The following is a 13,536-nucleotide window of genomic DNA, read 5'->3' as shown; positions in this document are numbered from 1 at the left end:
TATCCTCCACAGCGTTCTGTGACAATTAATTCCACAGATTCACCACCCTCTGACTAAAGTAATTCCTCCTCATCTCCTTTCTAAAGGTACTTCCTTTTATTCTGAGGCTGTGGCCTTTTGTCCTCGCCCACTAGTGGAAACATCCTATCCACATTCACTCCATCTAGGCCTTTCACTATTCAGTAAGTTTCAATGAGGTACCCCATCAGTGTGTGTGTACACATGTTGCAGAACCTTGTCACCAGTCATTTTGGATGTTTTAATTAATCCATGAACTTTGTTCTGTCAAACCGTTAAAAGAAACCGTGCAAAAGCATCTCCCACAACTCCACGTTGGAGTGGAAATGAGTCCATCCCTACCCCGAGAAGAGCCTAAGAAGAAGATGTTAATCATAGAAACATAGAAATTAGGTGCAGGAGTAAGCCATTCGGCCCTTCGAGCCTGCACCGCCATTCAATATGATCATGGCTGATCATCCAACTCAATATCCCGTACCTGCCTTCTCTCCATACCCCCTGATCCCCTTAGCCACAAGGGCCACATCTAACTCCCTCTTAAATATAGCCAATGAACTGGCCTCAACTACCCTCTGTGGCAGAGAGTTCCAGAGATTCACCACTCTCTGTGTGAAAAAAGTTCTTCTCATCTCGGTTTTAAAGGATTTCCCCCTTATCCTTAAGCTGTGACCCCTTGTCCTGGACTTCCCTAACATCGGGAACAATCTTCCTGCATCTAGCCTGTCCAACCCCTTAAGAATTTTGTAAGTTTCTATAAGATCCCCTCTCACTCTCCTAAATTCTAGAGAGTATAAACCAAGTCTATCCAGTCTTTCTTCATAAGACAGTCCTGACATCCCAGGAATCAGTCTGGTGAACCGTCTCTGCACTCCCTCTATGGCAATAATGTCCTTCCTCAGATTTGGAGACCAAAACTGTACGCAATACTCCAGGTGTGGTCTCACCAAGACCCTGTACAACTGCAGTAGAACCTCCCTGCTCCTATACTCAAATCCTTTTGCAATGAAAGCTAACATACCATTCGCTTTCTTTACTGCCTGCTGCACCTGCATGCCTACCTTCAATGACTGGTGTACCATGACACCCAGGTCTCGCTGCATCTCCCCCCCTTTCCCAATCGGCCACCATTTAGATAATAGTCTGCTTTCCCGTTTTTGCCACCAAAATGGATAACCTCACATTTATCCACATTATACTGCATCTGCCAAACATTTGCCCATTCACCCAGCCTATCCAAGTCACCTTGCAGTCTCCTAGCATCCTCCTCACAGCTAACACTGCCCCATAATCAATGCATTCAATGAGGTGAATTATAAATGTGTCTGTTTTTCTTGGTGTTGGACTGAGACACTAAAGTTTGGACAGTGAGTGCATATTTGGTTTCCAGACAATACATAAAGCATGATAGTGGTACGAGGAACTGAAAGTTACATGTTTCCCTGTCTTAAAAGTTGTATTTTCAGCACCATGTTGTTAGTATCAAAGAGACACAAGGAACTGCAGATGCTGGAATCTTGCATAGAACGCAAAGTGCTGGAGTAACTCAGCGAGTCAGGTAATAGCTCTGGTGGGCATTGAAAGGCAATGTTTCGAGTCACGACCCAAAACGTCACTTACCCGTGTCCTGCAGAGATGCTGCGTAAATTGCTGAGTTACTCGAGCACTTTGTGTTCTACCTTGAAAACATTAGAGTTCATTTAAAGTGACGATGAGCTAAGTGGTGGATACTTTCACTCAAACAAACCCAGTAGCAAATCACATTTAGATCAGTGTATTAATTATTCACTGTGGCAGTTTTGTTGCTTTCGTAATAATTATCACAACTTTGAAGACGTGTTTCTCATGTCATTACAGTCGTGGAGCAAGATCAAGGCAAGCTGCCAGTAGAGAGAATGATTCTTCAGATATGGATTTGCGTCATGATAGTTCATTGGAGAACATGGATATTACCCCGGAAGTCTCAATGGATGGAGTGAATGCAGAAGAGGATAATCAATTAAGTACACTGAGGGTATGAAATGTACATTTGTGTTAATATATAACCATTTTTTCAACTCCAACGTGTTAGAACTACTTAATTCAATGATTGTCACATGTGAAATTCTTTGTTTTTGTATATAAATCCGGTAAAATCATACAGCAGACGTCACCTAGTCGCCACGTTTCGGGTGCTGGCAATGTTACAAAACGTTAATCGAACAGTCTTACCTCATCGCAGCTACAAACCAGGCCTGCTGCCACACCTAGCCTTATTATATTCTCTCACATATGGCACGTTATTATAACCTCTTTGGAAAACCTCTGAGTAGCTATAAAATTCAATGGTTTATTTATTGTCATGTGTAAGGAGATACAGTGAACTGCTGGCCAAATCAGGTAGAGAGTCATACGGTGTGGAAATAGGTAGACAAAAATGCTGGAGAAACTCAGCGGGTGAGGCAGCATCTATGGAACGAAGGAATAGGTGATGTTTCGGGTCAAAACTGTGGAAACAGGCTCTTCGGCCCAACGCCCATCGGCCAATAATTCACAGCTACACTAATCCCGCTTGCCTAGGCTTGGTCCATATCCCTCCAAACCTGTCCGATCTATGTACCTGTCTAACTGTTTCTTAAATGATGGGATAGTTCCAGCCTCAACTACCTCCTCTGGTAGCTTGTTCCACATACCCACCATCCTTTGTGTGAAAAAGTTACCCCTCGGATTCCTATTAAATCTTTTCACCTTCACATTGAACTCTAGTCCTCGATTCCCCATCTCTGGGCAAGAGACTCTGTGCATCTACCCGATCTATTCCTCTCATGATTTTGTACACCTCTATAAGATCACCCCTCATCCTCCTGCGCTCCATGGAATAAAGACCCAGCCTACTCAACCTCTCCGTATAGCTCACACCCTCTAGTTCTGGAAACGGTGGCATTGCTGGTTAAAGAGGAGATTAATACAATAGCAAGTAGAGACATTAGCTTGGATGCTGTAGAATCATATGGGTAGAACTGCGAAATAGCCAAGGACAGAAAACGCTAGTTGGAATTGTATACAGACCCACCAAGCAGCAGTTGGGAGGTTGGGGATAGCATTAAGCAGGAAATTATGGATGTCCGTAGCAAAGGTACAGCAGTTATCATGGGCGACTTTAATCTACAAATAGATTGGGCGAACCAAATTGGTAGCAGCGCTGAGGAGGAGTATTTCCTGGAATGTATACGGTATGATTTTTTAAACCAATATGTAGAAGAGCTGACTAGAGGACAGGCCATCCTAGACTGGGTGTTGTGTAATGAGGAAGAATTAGTTAGCGATCTTGTTGTGCAAAGCCTCTTGGACAACGGTGACCATAATATGGTGGAATTCTGCATTAGGATGGAAAGTGACACAGTTAATTCGGAGACTAGGGTCCTGAACGTAAAGAAAGGAGACTTTGAAGGTATAACCATATAACAATTACAGCACGGAAACAGGCCATCTCGGCCCTACAAGTCCATGCCGAACAAATTTTTTTCCCCTTAGGTTGCACGATAACCCTCCAGAGATATGCTATCCAATTAAAAATGATTTAAATGAACCTGCCTCCACCACTTCCACTGGCTCATGGCCACTGAACTCCCTCAATTACCCCTAAACTTCTGTCCCTTAATTCTGAAGTCCCTCTTGTTTGAATCTTCCCTATTCTCAAAGGGAAAAGCTTGTCCACATCAACTCTGTCTATCCCTCTCATCAAAAGACCTCTATCAGGTCCCCCCTTAACCTTCTGCGCTCCAGAGAATAAAGACCTAACTTATTCAACCTATCTCTGTAACTTAGTTGTTGAAACCCAGGCAACATTCAGTAAATCTCCTCTGTACTCTCTCTATACTTTCTCTATACGGGAATTGGCTAGGATGGATAGGGTTGACGATAGAGATGCTATGGTAAAGATTTAAAGACGGCATGGATGAACTCCAAAATTTGTTCATCCTTATCTGGCGAAAAAATAAAACGGGGAAGGCGACTCAACCGTGGCTAACAAGGAAAATCAAGGATAGTGTTAAATCGAAGGAAAAGGCATACACATTTGGCCAGAGGGAGCAGCGAACCGGAGGACTGGGAGAAATTTAACGCAACAGAGTAGGGCAAAGGGGTTAATTAAGAGGGGGGATAAAGAGCATGAAAGAAAGTTTGCGGGGAATATAAAAACTGACTAAAAGCTTCTTCAGATATGTAAAAAGGAAAAGATTAGTGAAGACAAATATAGGTCGCTTACAATTAGAGACAGGTGAATTTATAATGGGAAACAAAGAAATGGCAGAACAGTTAAATGAGTACTTTGGATTTATCTTCACTAAGGAAGACACAAACAATCTCCCAGAAATACTAGGGGACCGAGGGTCTAGTGGGAGGGAGGAACTGAAGGGTATTCATATTTCATGCCATGATCACAATGAATGGCGGTGCTGGCTAGAAGGGCCGAATAGCCCCCTCCTGCACCTATTTTCCATGTTTCTATTAGTCAGGAAAAAAATATTGGGACTGAAGGGAGATAAATTCCCAGGGCCTGATGGTCTGCATCCCAGAGTACTCAAGGAGGTGGCCCTAGAAATCGTGGATGCATTGGTGATCATTTTCCAATGTTCTCTCGACTCTGAATCAGTTCCTGTGGACTGGAGGGTAGCCAATGTAACCCCACTTTTTAAGAAAGGAGGGAGAGACAAAACAGGAAATTCTAGACCAGATAGTCTTACATCGGTAGTGGGGAAGATGCTTGAGTCAATTGTGAAAGATGTTATAGCAGCGCATTTGGAAAGCAGTGACGGGATCGGTCAAAGTCAGCATGGATTTATGAAGGAGAAATCATGCTTGACTAATCTTCTGGAATTTTTTGCGGATGTAACAAGTAGAATGGATAAGGGAGAGCCAGTGGATGTGGTGTATCTGGACTTTCAAAAAGCCTTTGACAAGGTCCCACACAAGAGATTAGTGTGCAAAATTAGAGCACATGGTATTGGGGGTAGGGCATTGACATGGGATAAAGAACTGGTTGTCAGACAGGAAGCAAAGAGTAGGAATTAACGGGTCCTTTTCAGAATGGCAGGCAGTGACTAGTGTGATGCTGCAAGGCTCGGTGCTGGGACCCCAGTTATTTACAATATATATTAACGATTTAGACGAGGGAATTAAATGTGACATCTCCAAGTTTGCGGATGACACAAGCTGGGTGGCAGTGTGAGTAGTGATGAGGATGCTATGAGGCTGCAGTGTGACTTGGATAGGCTGGGTGAGTGGGCAAATGCATGGCAGATTCAGTATAAATGTGAGGTTCTCCACTCTGGTGGCAAGAACAGGAGGGCAGATTATTATCTGAATGGTGTCAGATTAGGAAAAGGGGAGGTGCAACGAGACCTTGGTGCGCTTGTACTGTGCATCAGTCACTGAAAGTAAGCATGCAGGTACAGCAGGCAGTGAAGAAAACTAATGGCATGTTGGCCTTCATTGCGAGAGGATTTGAGTATAGGAGCAAGGAGGTCCTACTGCAGTCAACCTGGTGGGACCGGACCTGGAGTATTGTGTGCAATTTTGGTCTCCTAATTTGAGGAATGATGTTGTTGCTTTTGAGGGAGTTCAGCGTAGGTTCATCAGGTTAATTCCCGGGATGGCGGGACTGAAATATGATGAAAGAATGGGTCAACTGGGCTTGTATTCATTAGAATTTATAAGGATGAGAGGGAATCTTTTAAAGGATTGGACAAGCTAGATGCAAGAAAAATGTTCTCAATATTGAGGGAGTCCAGAACCAGGAGTCACAGTTTAGGAATAAGGGGAAGGCCATTTTGGACTGAGATGAGGTAAAACTTCTTCACCCAGAGAGTTGTGAATCTGTGGAATTCTCTGCCACAGAAAGCAGTGGAGACCATTTCACTGAATGTTTTCAAGAGAGTTAAATTTAGCTCTTTGGTCTAAAGGAATTAAGGGATATGGGGAAAAAACAGGAAAGGAATACTGATTTTTAGATGATCAGCCATGATCATATTGAATGGTGGTGCTGGCTCGAAGGGCCGAATAGTCCAGTCTTCCGGCACTTCTCCTGTATTTAAGGACGACTAGTAAATTTCAACCAGGGCTCCCGCAATTTCCTCTCTAGTTTCCCACAATGTCCTCGGATATATCTGATCAGGTCCCGGTGATTTGTCTACCTTCAAACACGACAGTACCTTCAGTACTTCCTCGGTAAATATAGGAGAAATACTCATTTAGGACCTTGCCCATCTCCTGTGGCTCCACACGAAGATTCATGAGATGGCCACTCTCTCTCTAGTTACCCTTTTCCCCCTTATGTATTTATAAAATATTTTGGGATTGTCTTTAATGCTACCCGCAAGAGCTATCTCCTGGCGCCTTTTTGCCCTTCTGAATTCCTTTTTCAGTTTACTCCTTAGTTCCTGAAATTCCTCCAGGGATGCACTTGATCCCAGCTGCCTATGCCTGTGCCGTGCATCTTTCTTGTTTTTGACCAACGCCTCAACTTCCCACGTCAGCCAATCTTCCTTACGTTTGCCTGCTTTGCGCTTCACTCTAATGGGAACGTACATATGCTGAGCTTTCGTCAGCACACTTTTAAAAACACCCCACTTGGCCGATGTTCCTTTCCCCTCTAATAACCTGCTCCAGTCAACTTGAGCGAGACCTTCTCTCATACCCTCAAAGTTGGCCTTACCCCAGTTGAGCATATTAACCCGTGGACCCTCTTCGTCCTTATCCATAACTATCTTAAACCTAATCGAACTGTAGTCACTGGTCCCAAAAGGCTCCTCCACAAACACTTCATTAACTTGCCCTTCACAATTTCCAGCATTGCCCTCCCATGTGTGGAATCACTACACACTAGAAAACTCTCCTGAACACCTTTGAGGAATTGCACCCCATTTAAACCCTTCACACTATGATTTTCCCAGCCTATATTGGGAAAGTCTTCTTCTTGCGTATGGCGTGCACAGCCTAAAGTTGTAGATCAAGGGTAGAGATCCAGGCCAGGACAGCATCAGTTACTGGGTGGATGGCTTTGATGCCCCCAGGGAAAAGCCTCAGTGGGCAGTCATTCACAATGTGTGGAATGGTCTGGTCTGGATGTCCGCAGTTGTAAGCAGGGCTGTCTGTCATCCCCCACTTATGCAGCTGATGGGCTGTTCTTGCATGGAGGGTGAGGATTCTATTCAGGGTTAGCCATTGCTTGCGATGGAGGTCAAAACCCAGTGGTTTTACTGAGGGGTCTGTGATGACCTCTCTGTTGTTAGTGTTGGCATCTTTCCAGGCTCTGCGCCACTCAATCTCTGAGTCAAAGTCTTCCAGGGATTTAACGGAAGACCAGAAGTGTTTGCAGGACTTCAGGCGCATGTTGGGCAGATTGTTCAAGTCAGCATGGATGGGAAGGTCAGGGTTAGCCTCGATGGTGCACCAATCTTTCAACATCCTCTCCCTTCTGCATATGCTGGGAGGGGCGATATGAGAGAGGACAGGGAGCCACTGCAAAGGTGTTGACTGAAGCGTCCCTGTGATGACCCGCGTTGCAGAATTAAGCACAGTGTCAACTCGTTAAAGTTAAAATCCCCTACTACAACAACCTTATTTGACCTGCAGTTCCCTGCAATCTTCTGGCATATTTATTTTTCTAATTCACGTTGACTATTCGGGGGTCTGTAGTACACCCCCAACAAGGTGACCATCCATTTCTTGTTCCTCAGCTCAACCCATATAGCCTCACTAGACGAACCGTCTGTAATGTCACCTCTGATTACTGCCTTGACATACTCCTTAACCAAGAGTGCAACCTCCCCACTCCTTTTTTTCCTCAACCCTGTCTCTCCTGAAGCTCCTGTAACCTGGAACATTGAGCTGCCAGTCCTGACCCTCTCTTAACCAGGATTCAGTCATGGCTACAAGGTCCCAGGCGCTCGCGCCCGAAGTTCATCTGCCTTACCCGTCAGGCCTCTTGCATTAAAATACGTGCAGTTTAAACCAACCCTCTTTCCTCGCCCTCTGCCTATCACCTGCCTATTCTATCCACTAACCTTTCCCACACCACCCTCCATACCAACTTCTGGCCTCTCACGTGCCTCTGTGCTTTACGAGATCCCACCACCCCCTACCAGTCTAGTTTAAACTCTCCTATGTAGCATTAGCATGGGTGAAGAGATCCTCTTCTGGACAATACAGTGTCGCCACGTTCTGGCGCCATCTTGCAACTTCCATTTCCCTGAAAAGTCCAATCTTGGCCCAAGGAGATAATCAGTTTCTTATTTTCCCACTGTTAAAGGCCAGTGTCCTAGCGGCACTGGATCGATGAAGTCGAGGTTGGACTAGCCCAGCGTGATGAGGTGACTCCTTCCACCACCGTTCCGTGCAACTGCCGCAGGCTGCACTCAATCTGCTCACTCATCTGGCTGCTGTAGGTCCTTGATTAAATGAGAAAACACTTTAAAGTGCTTCACTTTCTTTTTGTTTTCATTTATCTGTCCTATCCTAGTTTATTTGTTTAAAATGGAATAGGAACATAACATGTACAAGGGTGCCTGCCTCACAGCAACAGAGATCCTGACGTTGTGGGGCTGTCTGTGTGGAGTTTGCCCGTTCTCCCAATGACTGTGTGGGTGTCTTCCGGGACGTCTGGTTTACTCCTACTTCCCAAAGATAGTGCAGCTTTGTAGGTTATTGCCTGTGAAATTTGTAGGTTATTGTTCTGTCAAATTGCCCTTTGTATGTAGGGAGTAGATGTGAAAGTTGGATAACATACAACTAGTGTGAACAGGGGATCGATGGTTAGCATGGACTCAGTGGGCCCAAGGGGCTGTTTCCATGCTGTATCTCTGGAACTAAAACTGAAATGTAGTAAATCTTGTAATAAATCCTTTTCAAAACAATTCAATTTGAATTATTTGGAAACTTTGAATCGGGTGTTAATTAAAACTGAATTGATGGAATGCACGCTGTAATTAGGATCCCATGAAAATTGTAACTGGAGTATCGTACAAATATTATTTTTTCAAAAAAAAATGTTGTGTCCTACAGGTGCGACGCAAGCCCAACAAAAGGGAAAGAAGATGAAGAGTAATTATTTCCTGTTTGCATTGGAGCTTAAGAATTTGCTGTAAAGTTCAAGGCAGGACACTGTTTAACTGATAATTGGTTGTTAAAGAAGGCACCTTGTATCTATTTCACTTGCATTTGCGGTCCTAAGGTCACAAGCTTTTGGCAAACACATCAATTCATTAATTGTGGTTGTCCTGCATTGTGATGTGTGCTGACTACAATGTACTGACTTTACAGAAAGATTGAAATAAATGATATTGTAAATATTTTTTTTAATGTTTTGATTGAAAATGTGCTTGTATAGCTTTTAAATTACAGCTTTAAATCACCAACACAACTGTGTATTAAATGTGTGGGTGAAGAAAGTTGGTTACAATGAACGCTGACAACTGAAGCAATACTTCTTAATAATTGTACCTTCCATGGCATCTTATTTTGAGAAGGGACTGGTTCTTGGAAAGAACAAATATATTGCAATTTCCTGCAACACATACTTCTGTGGTTAGATTTGTTGGAAAGTCACTTTTTCTAACTCTCTTGTGTATGATTATATCTACTTGTTTCCGTGGTCATCTCCGCTGCTTCTGCTTTCCACCACTGAAGATGTTGGACAGAAAGTCCTCAGTTGTATAAAATGTGAAGTCAACCGAAAATGCTTGTGGCATTTTACTTGTCAGTATTGATGCCAGAACTGTGTAGAAATTTAGATAAAATTGGAAAAATAAAAGGGTTTTAGTTACAATATTTTAATACTGATGGTGTATTAGTCATTGAAATTGTACACCTTTAGTTACCTTCCTTGTCAAATTTGTATCCATCTACTGTACCAATAAAATTCTGTAACTTGAATTTGCCTTGTTATAGTGGGGAAAAAAAACCCACGGGTATTTTGAAGGATAATCCACCCTAAGTTATGGTTCCCAAGAGTTAGATCATGTTAAAAGTTGTTCATTGTGGTATGTGATTAATGAGACAAGGAGCCTTTCTGCATTGTAACAGCTGCTCTGCTCTGCTTGAAATGCACTTGATATATCGTTAAAAAAAATGCCTGCAATAATATTCTCCTTGTTGATTTTTATTTCTGTATTGTCAATCTGTACCAAAATTTGGGTTTAATCAGATTAAAATTATTTTGTTTTACAAAGGTAGCTATTTGAGTTACTGGAGAAAAATTCAGCTGTAGTGAAATTCTACCTGTGTCTTGAACTGCACAAAGTTGTCGTAAGCTGCTGCAGGAAATACGCTTCAGGATTTGATCTACCAAAGTACATTTCAATCATTTAAACAGGTTTTGGTAATCAATATGTCCTTATAAATGTGATTATAAAACAAATATCCCATTGTATAGCACTTTTCAATGTCCGCATTTCTCGGCTATAAAAGCTGCCTGCAGAGCATGTAAAATTGTCGAGAATGTTCAGATTTTTGTTCTTTCAAGTGTCTTGAAATAGCTCTGTAAACTATAGTTATAATTTTTCTGTGCTGGCTGTTCACATGTAATTTTGAGCATGTTGCTGCATGGTTGATACAGTTCTGCATAGTAGGCTGTTCTAGAAAATACAATTGCATAGGATCCAGAGAAAGCTTGTCGACTAGATGCAGAATTGGCTTAATGGAAGGAAGCAAAGGGTTATATTACAAGCTGAGGGCCTCTGACTAGTATGGTTCGGGGATCGGTGCGAAGCCCATGGCTGTTTGTGGTTTACATCAACAATTTGAATGAGAATGTAGAAGGCATGCAAAAATGTTGGAGAACCTCAGCTGGTGAGGCAGCATCTATGGAGCAAAGGAAATAGGCAACGTTTCGGGTCGAGACCCGTCTTCAGACTTCTTCAGGCATGATCAGTAAATTTGCAGATTATATTAAAGTGGGTGGTGCCATAGAAAGCGAAGATGGTTATCAAAATTACAGCAATATCTTCATCAGTTGGGTAAGTGAGCTGAGGAATTGTTAATGGAGTTTAATGCAGATAAGTGCAAAGTGTTGTATTTTAGGAGGTCAAACCAGGACAGGACCTGCACAGTGAATGGTAGGGCTCTGAAAAGTGTAGACCAAAAGGGTCTATGAGTGCAGGTACATAGTTCCTTGAAGGGTTCATAGGCAGAAGGGTGATCAAGAAGGCTTTTGGCACATTGGCCTTCATCAGTCAACGTATTGTGTATAAAAGTTGGGATGTTATGTTACAATTGTACAAGACGTTGGTGAGCCTACATTTGGAGTATTGTGTTCAGGTTTGGTCATCCTGCTTTCGGAAGGATGTTGTTAAGCTGGAAAGGTTACAAAGAAGATTTATAAGGAAGTTGCCAAGTCTTGAGGGGCTGATCTATAGAGAGAGGTTGGGCAGGGTAGGACTTGATTCCTCGGAGCACAGGAGGCTGAGGGGGTGATCTTATAGAGGTGTATAAAATCATGAATGGAATAGATAGGGTGAGTGCACAGAGTCAGTAATCAGAGGTGGTTGAGGCAGGTACTATAACAATATTTAAAATACATTTGGACAGGTACATGGATAGACATTGTTTAGAGGGGTATGGGCCAAACACAGGTAGGTAGGAGTATGTAGATGGGACATCTTGCTTAGTATGGCACGATTAGGCCGAAGGACTTGTTTCCGTGTTGCATGACTATGGTTGTAATGCCAAAATTTTGTTTATCTATCCAGTGCGATTTATTTGCAGGCTTCTGGAAAATATAATAACATTGATGCTTTTAAATACCACTAAAGATAGTAGGGCTATCCCTTTTATGGTAATATCAATGATTCCGCACTAACATAGTTCATTACTGAAAGTCTAGGATCAGCAAGATTTTTCTACTAAATATTAATGAAGCCATAGTAAACTCTGAGTGAATACCCAGCCTTCTAAAGTGGGTGGCCCTGATGCAATATTTGACTGATAATTGATGGGGTTTTCTTTTAAAGGAATTAAAGCTAAAAAAATTAACCTGGAGTTAAATTTTATGTGTACTGTTGCTTCTGCCATTTTGTATTTGTTTCGTCTCTACAGTGCTCCTCTTGCATATTTCATTACTGAAAATGACTGCACTTCAGATCTTATCAGCTGTAAAGGATTTGGGGGAATCCAGCACAGCTGAAGATATCAAATATTTGTTTCTCCTATGATATTGCAAGAGTCCGAGGTTTGCAGTTGTTGGATTGCTGTATCTGTGCATGGATTTTCTTACTGAATACCACTGCCTAGCATTTGGTATACGTTGTCATAATTATTAATTTGATTCGATTCCTGCTAAGAATTGCAATAGGGAGACCGTGTTCATAATTCACCTCCTGCATGTTTCATTGTATACAGTTGTCTTCCCAAATCGGGTCCAGAGCTGAAACGTCAACATTCCATGTGCTCCAGCGATACCACCTGACCCGTTGAGTTACTCTAGCACTTTGTATTTTATTTTAAAGATTTCAACAGCTGTAGTTCCTCGTGTCTACTTGTTAATTCTTCTGCCTCATTCTGCCCAACCAGAGGAGGCGTGATACGCCACAGGAGAGAAATATAAAAATTCCTTTTTTTTGTATAACTGAATTATAAAACAGTGCCAGAAGTTTGCAAAGGCTGGGTTTGTTTTCTTTGCAGCTGACGAGGCCAAGAATGGAGCCGCAAGATATACACAAAAATATTATAGAGGATCAATTACCACAGTCCCAAGTCATCAACTGCAAGACATCTCCAAGCAGTGTCCTAGCCCAACATGAATATTGTGAGGTTGAGCTGAAGGGAAAAAAAGCACCATTGACCAGAAACTGAACTGGTACAGCCACATAGATATGGCTTCAAGAACAATGTTTCCTGGTCTTGACCCGAATCGTCACCCTTTTGTTTTCTCTCCAGTAACGCTGCCTGACCCACTGAATTACTCCCAACAATTTGTGTCTATCTTTGATATAAACTAGCATATACAGTTCCTTGTTTGTACAAAACCTTCTGCTTAATTGGTATTCTAATTCCCCATTGCTGTGCAGTAACTACAGTGCCCTCCATAATGTTTGGTACAAAGACCCATCATTTATTTATTTGCCTCTGTATTCCACAATTTGAGATTTGTAATAGAAAAAATCACATGTGGTTAAAGTGCAAATTGTCAGATTTTAATAAAGATAATTTTTACTGGTTTCACCTTGTAGAAATTAAAGCAGTGTTTAAACATAGTCCTCCCGCATTTCAGGGACCATAATGTTTGGGGGACAGCACTGTCATGTAAATGAAAGTAGTCATGTTTAGTATTTTGTTGCATATCCTTTGCATGCTTGAAGTCTGCGATTCATGGACATCACCAATTGCTGGGTGTCTTCTCTGGTGATGCTCTGCCAGGCCTGTATTGCAGCCATCTTTAGCTTATGCTTGTTTTGGGGACCAGTCCCCTTCAGTTTTCTCTTCAACGTATAAAAGGCATGCTCAATTGGGTTCAGATCGGGTGATTGACTTGGCCACTCAAGAATT

General features: G+C 42.5%; 1 protein-coding gene across 4 annotated transcripts in view; it reads left to right on the top strand.

Annotated features, from left to right (window-relative positions):
* Positions 1–13,209, top strand: part of pds5b (PDS5 cohesin associated factor B) — a 153,574-nt gene extending 140,365 nt beyond the window's left edge. For all 4 annotated transcript variants that reach the window (XM_055636850.1, XM_055636851.1, XM_055636853.1 and 1 more), the window contains 2 exons: positions 1,873–2,029; positions 9,058–13,209. In XM_055636850.1, coding sequence (XP_055492825.1) covers positions 1,873–2,029; positions 9,058–9,093 — 193 coding nt within the window. In that variant the 3' untranslated portion in view covers positions 9,094–13,209. The remainder of the gene's footprint in view (positions 1–1,872; positions 2,030–9,057) is intronic.
* The last annotated feature ends 327 nt before the right edge of the window (positions 13,210–13,536 follow it).

Source organism: Leucoraja erinacea, chromosome 6 (assembly GCF_028641065.1).
Source record: "Leucoraja erinacea ecotype New England chromosome 6, Leri_hhj_1, whole genome shotgun sequence".
Classification (NCBI taxonomy): Eukaryota; Metazoa; Chordata; class Chondrichthyes; order Rajiformes; family Rajidae; genus Leucoraja; species Leucoraja erinaceus.
Note: the sequence above shows the minus strand (reverse complement) of the source record. Positions and strands in the feature narration are given on the sequence as shown.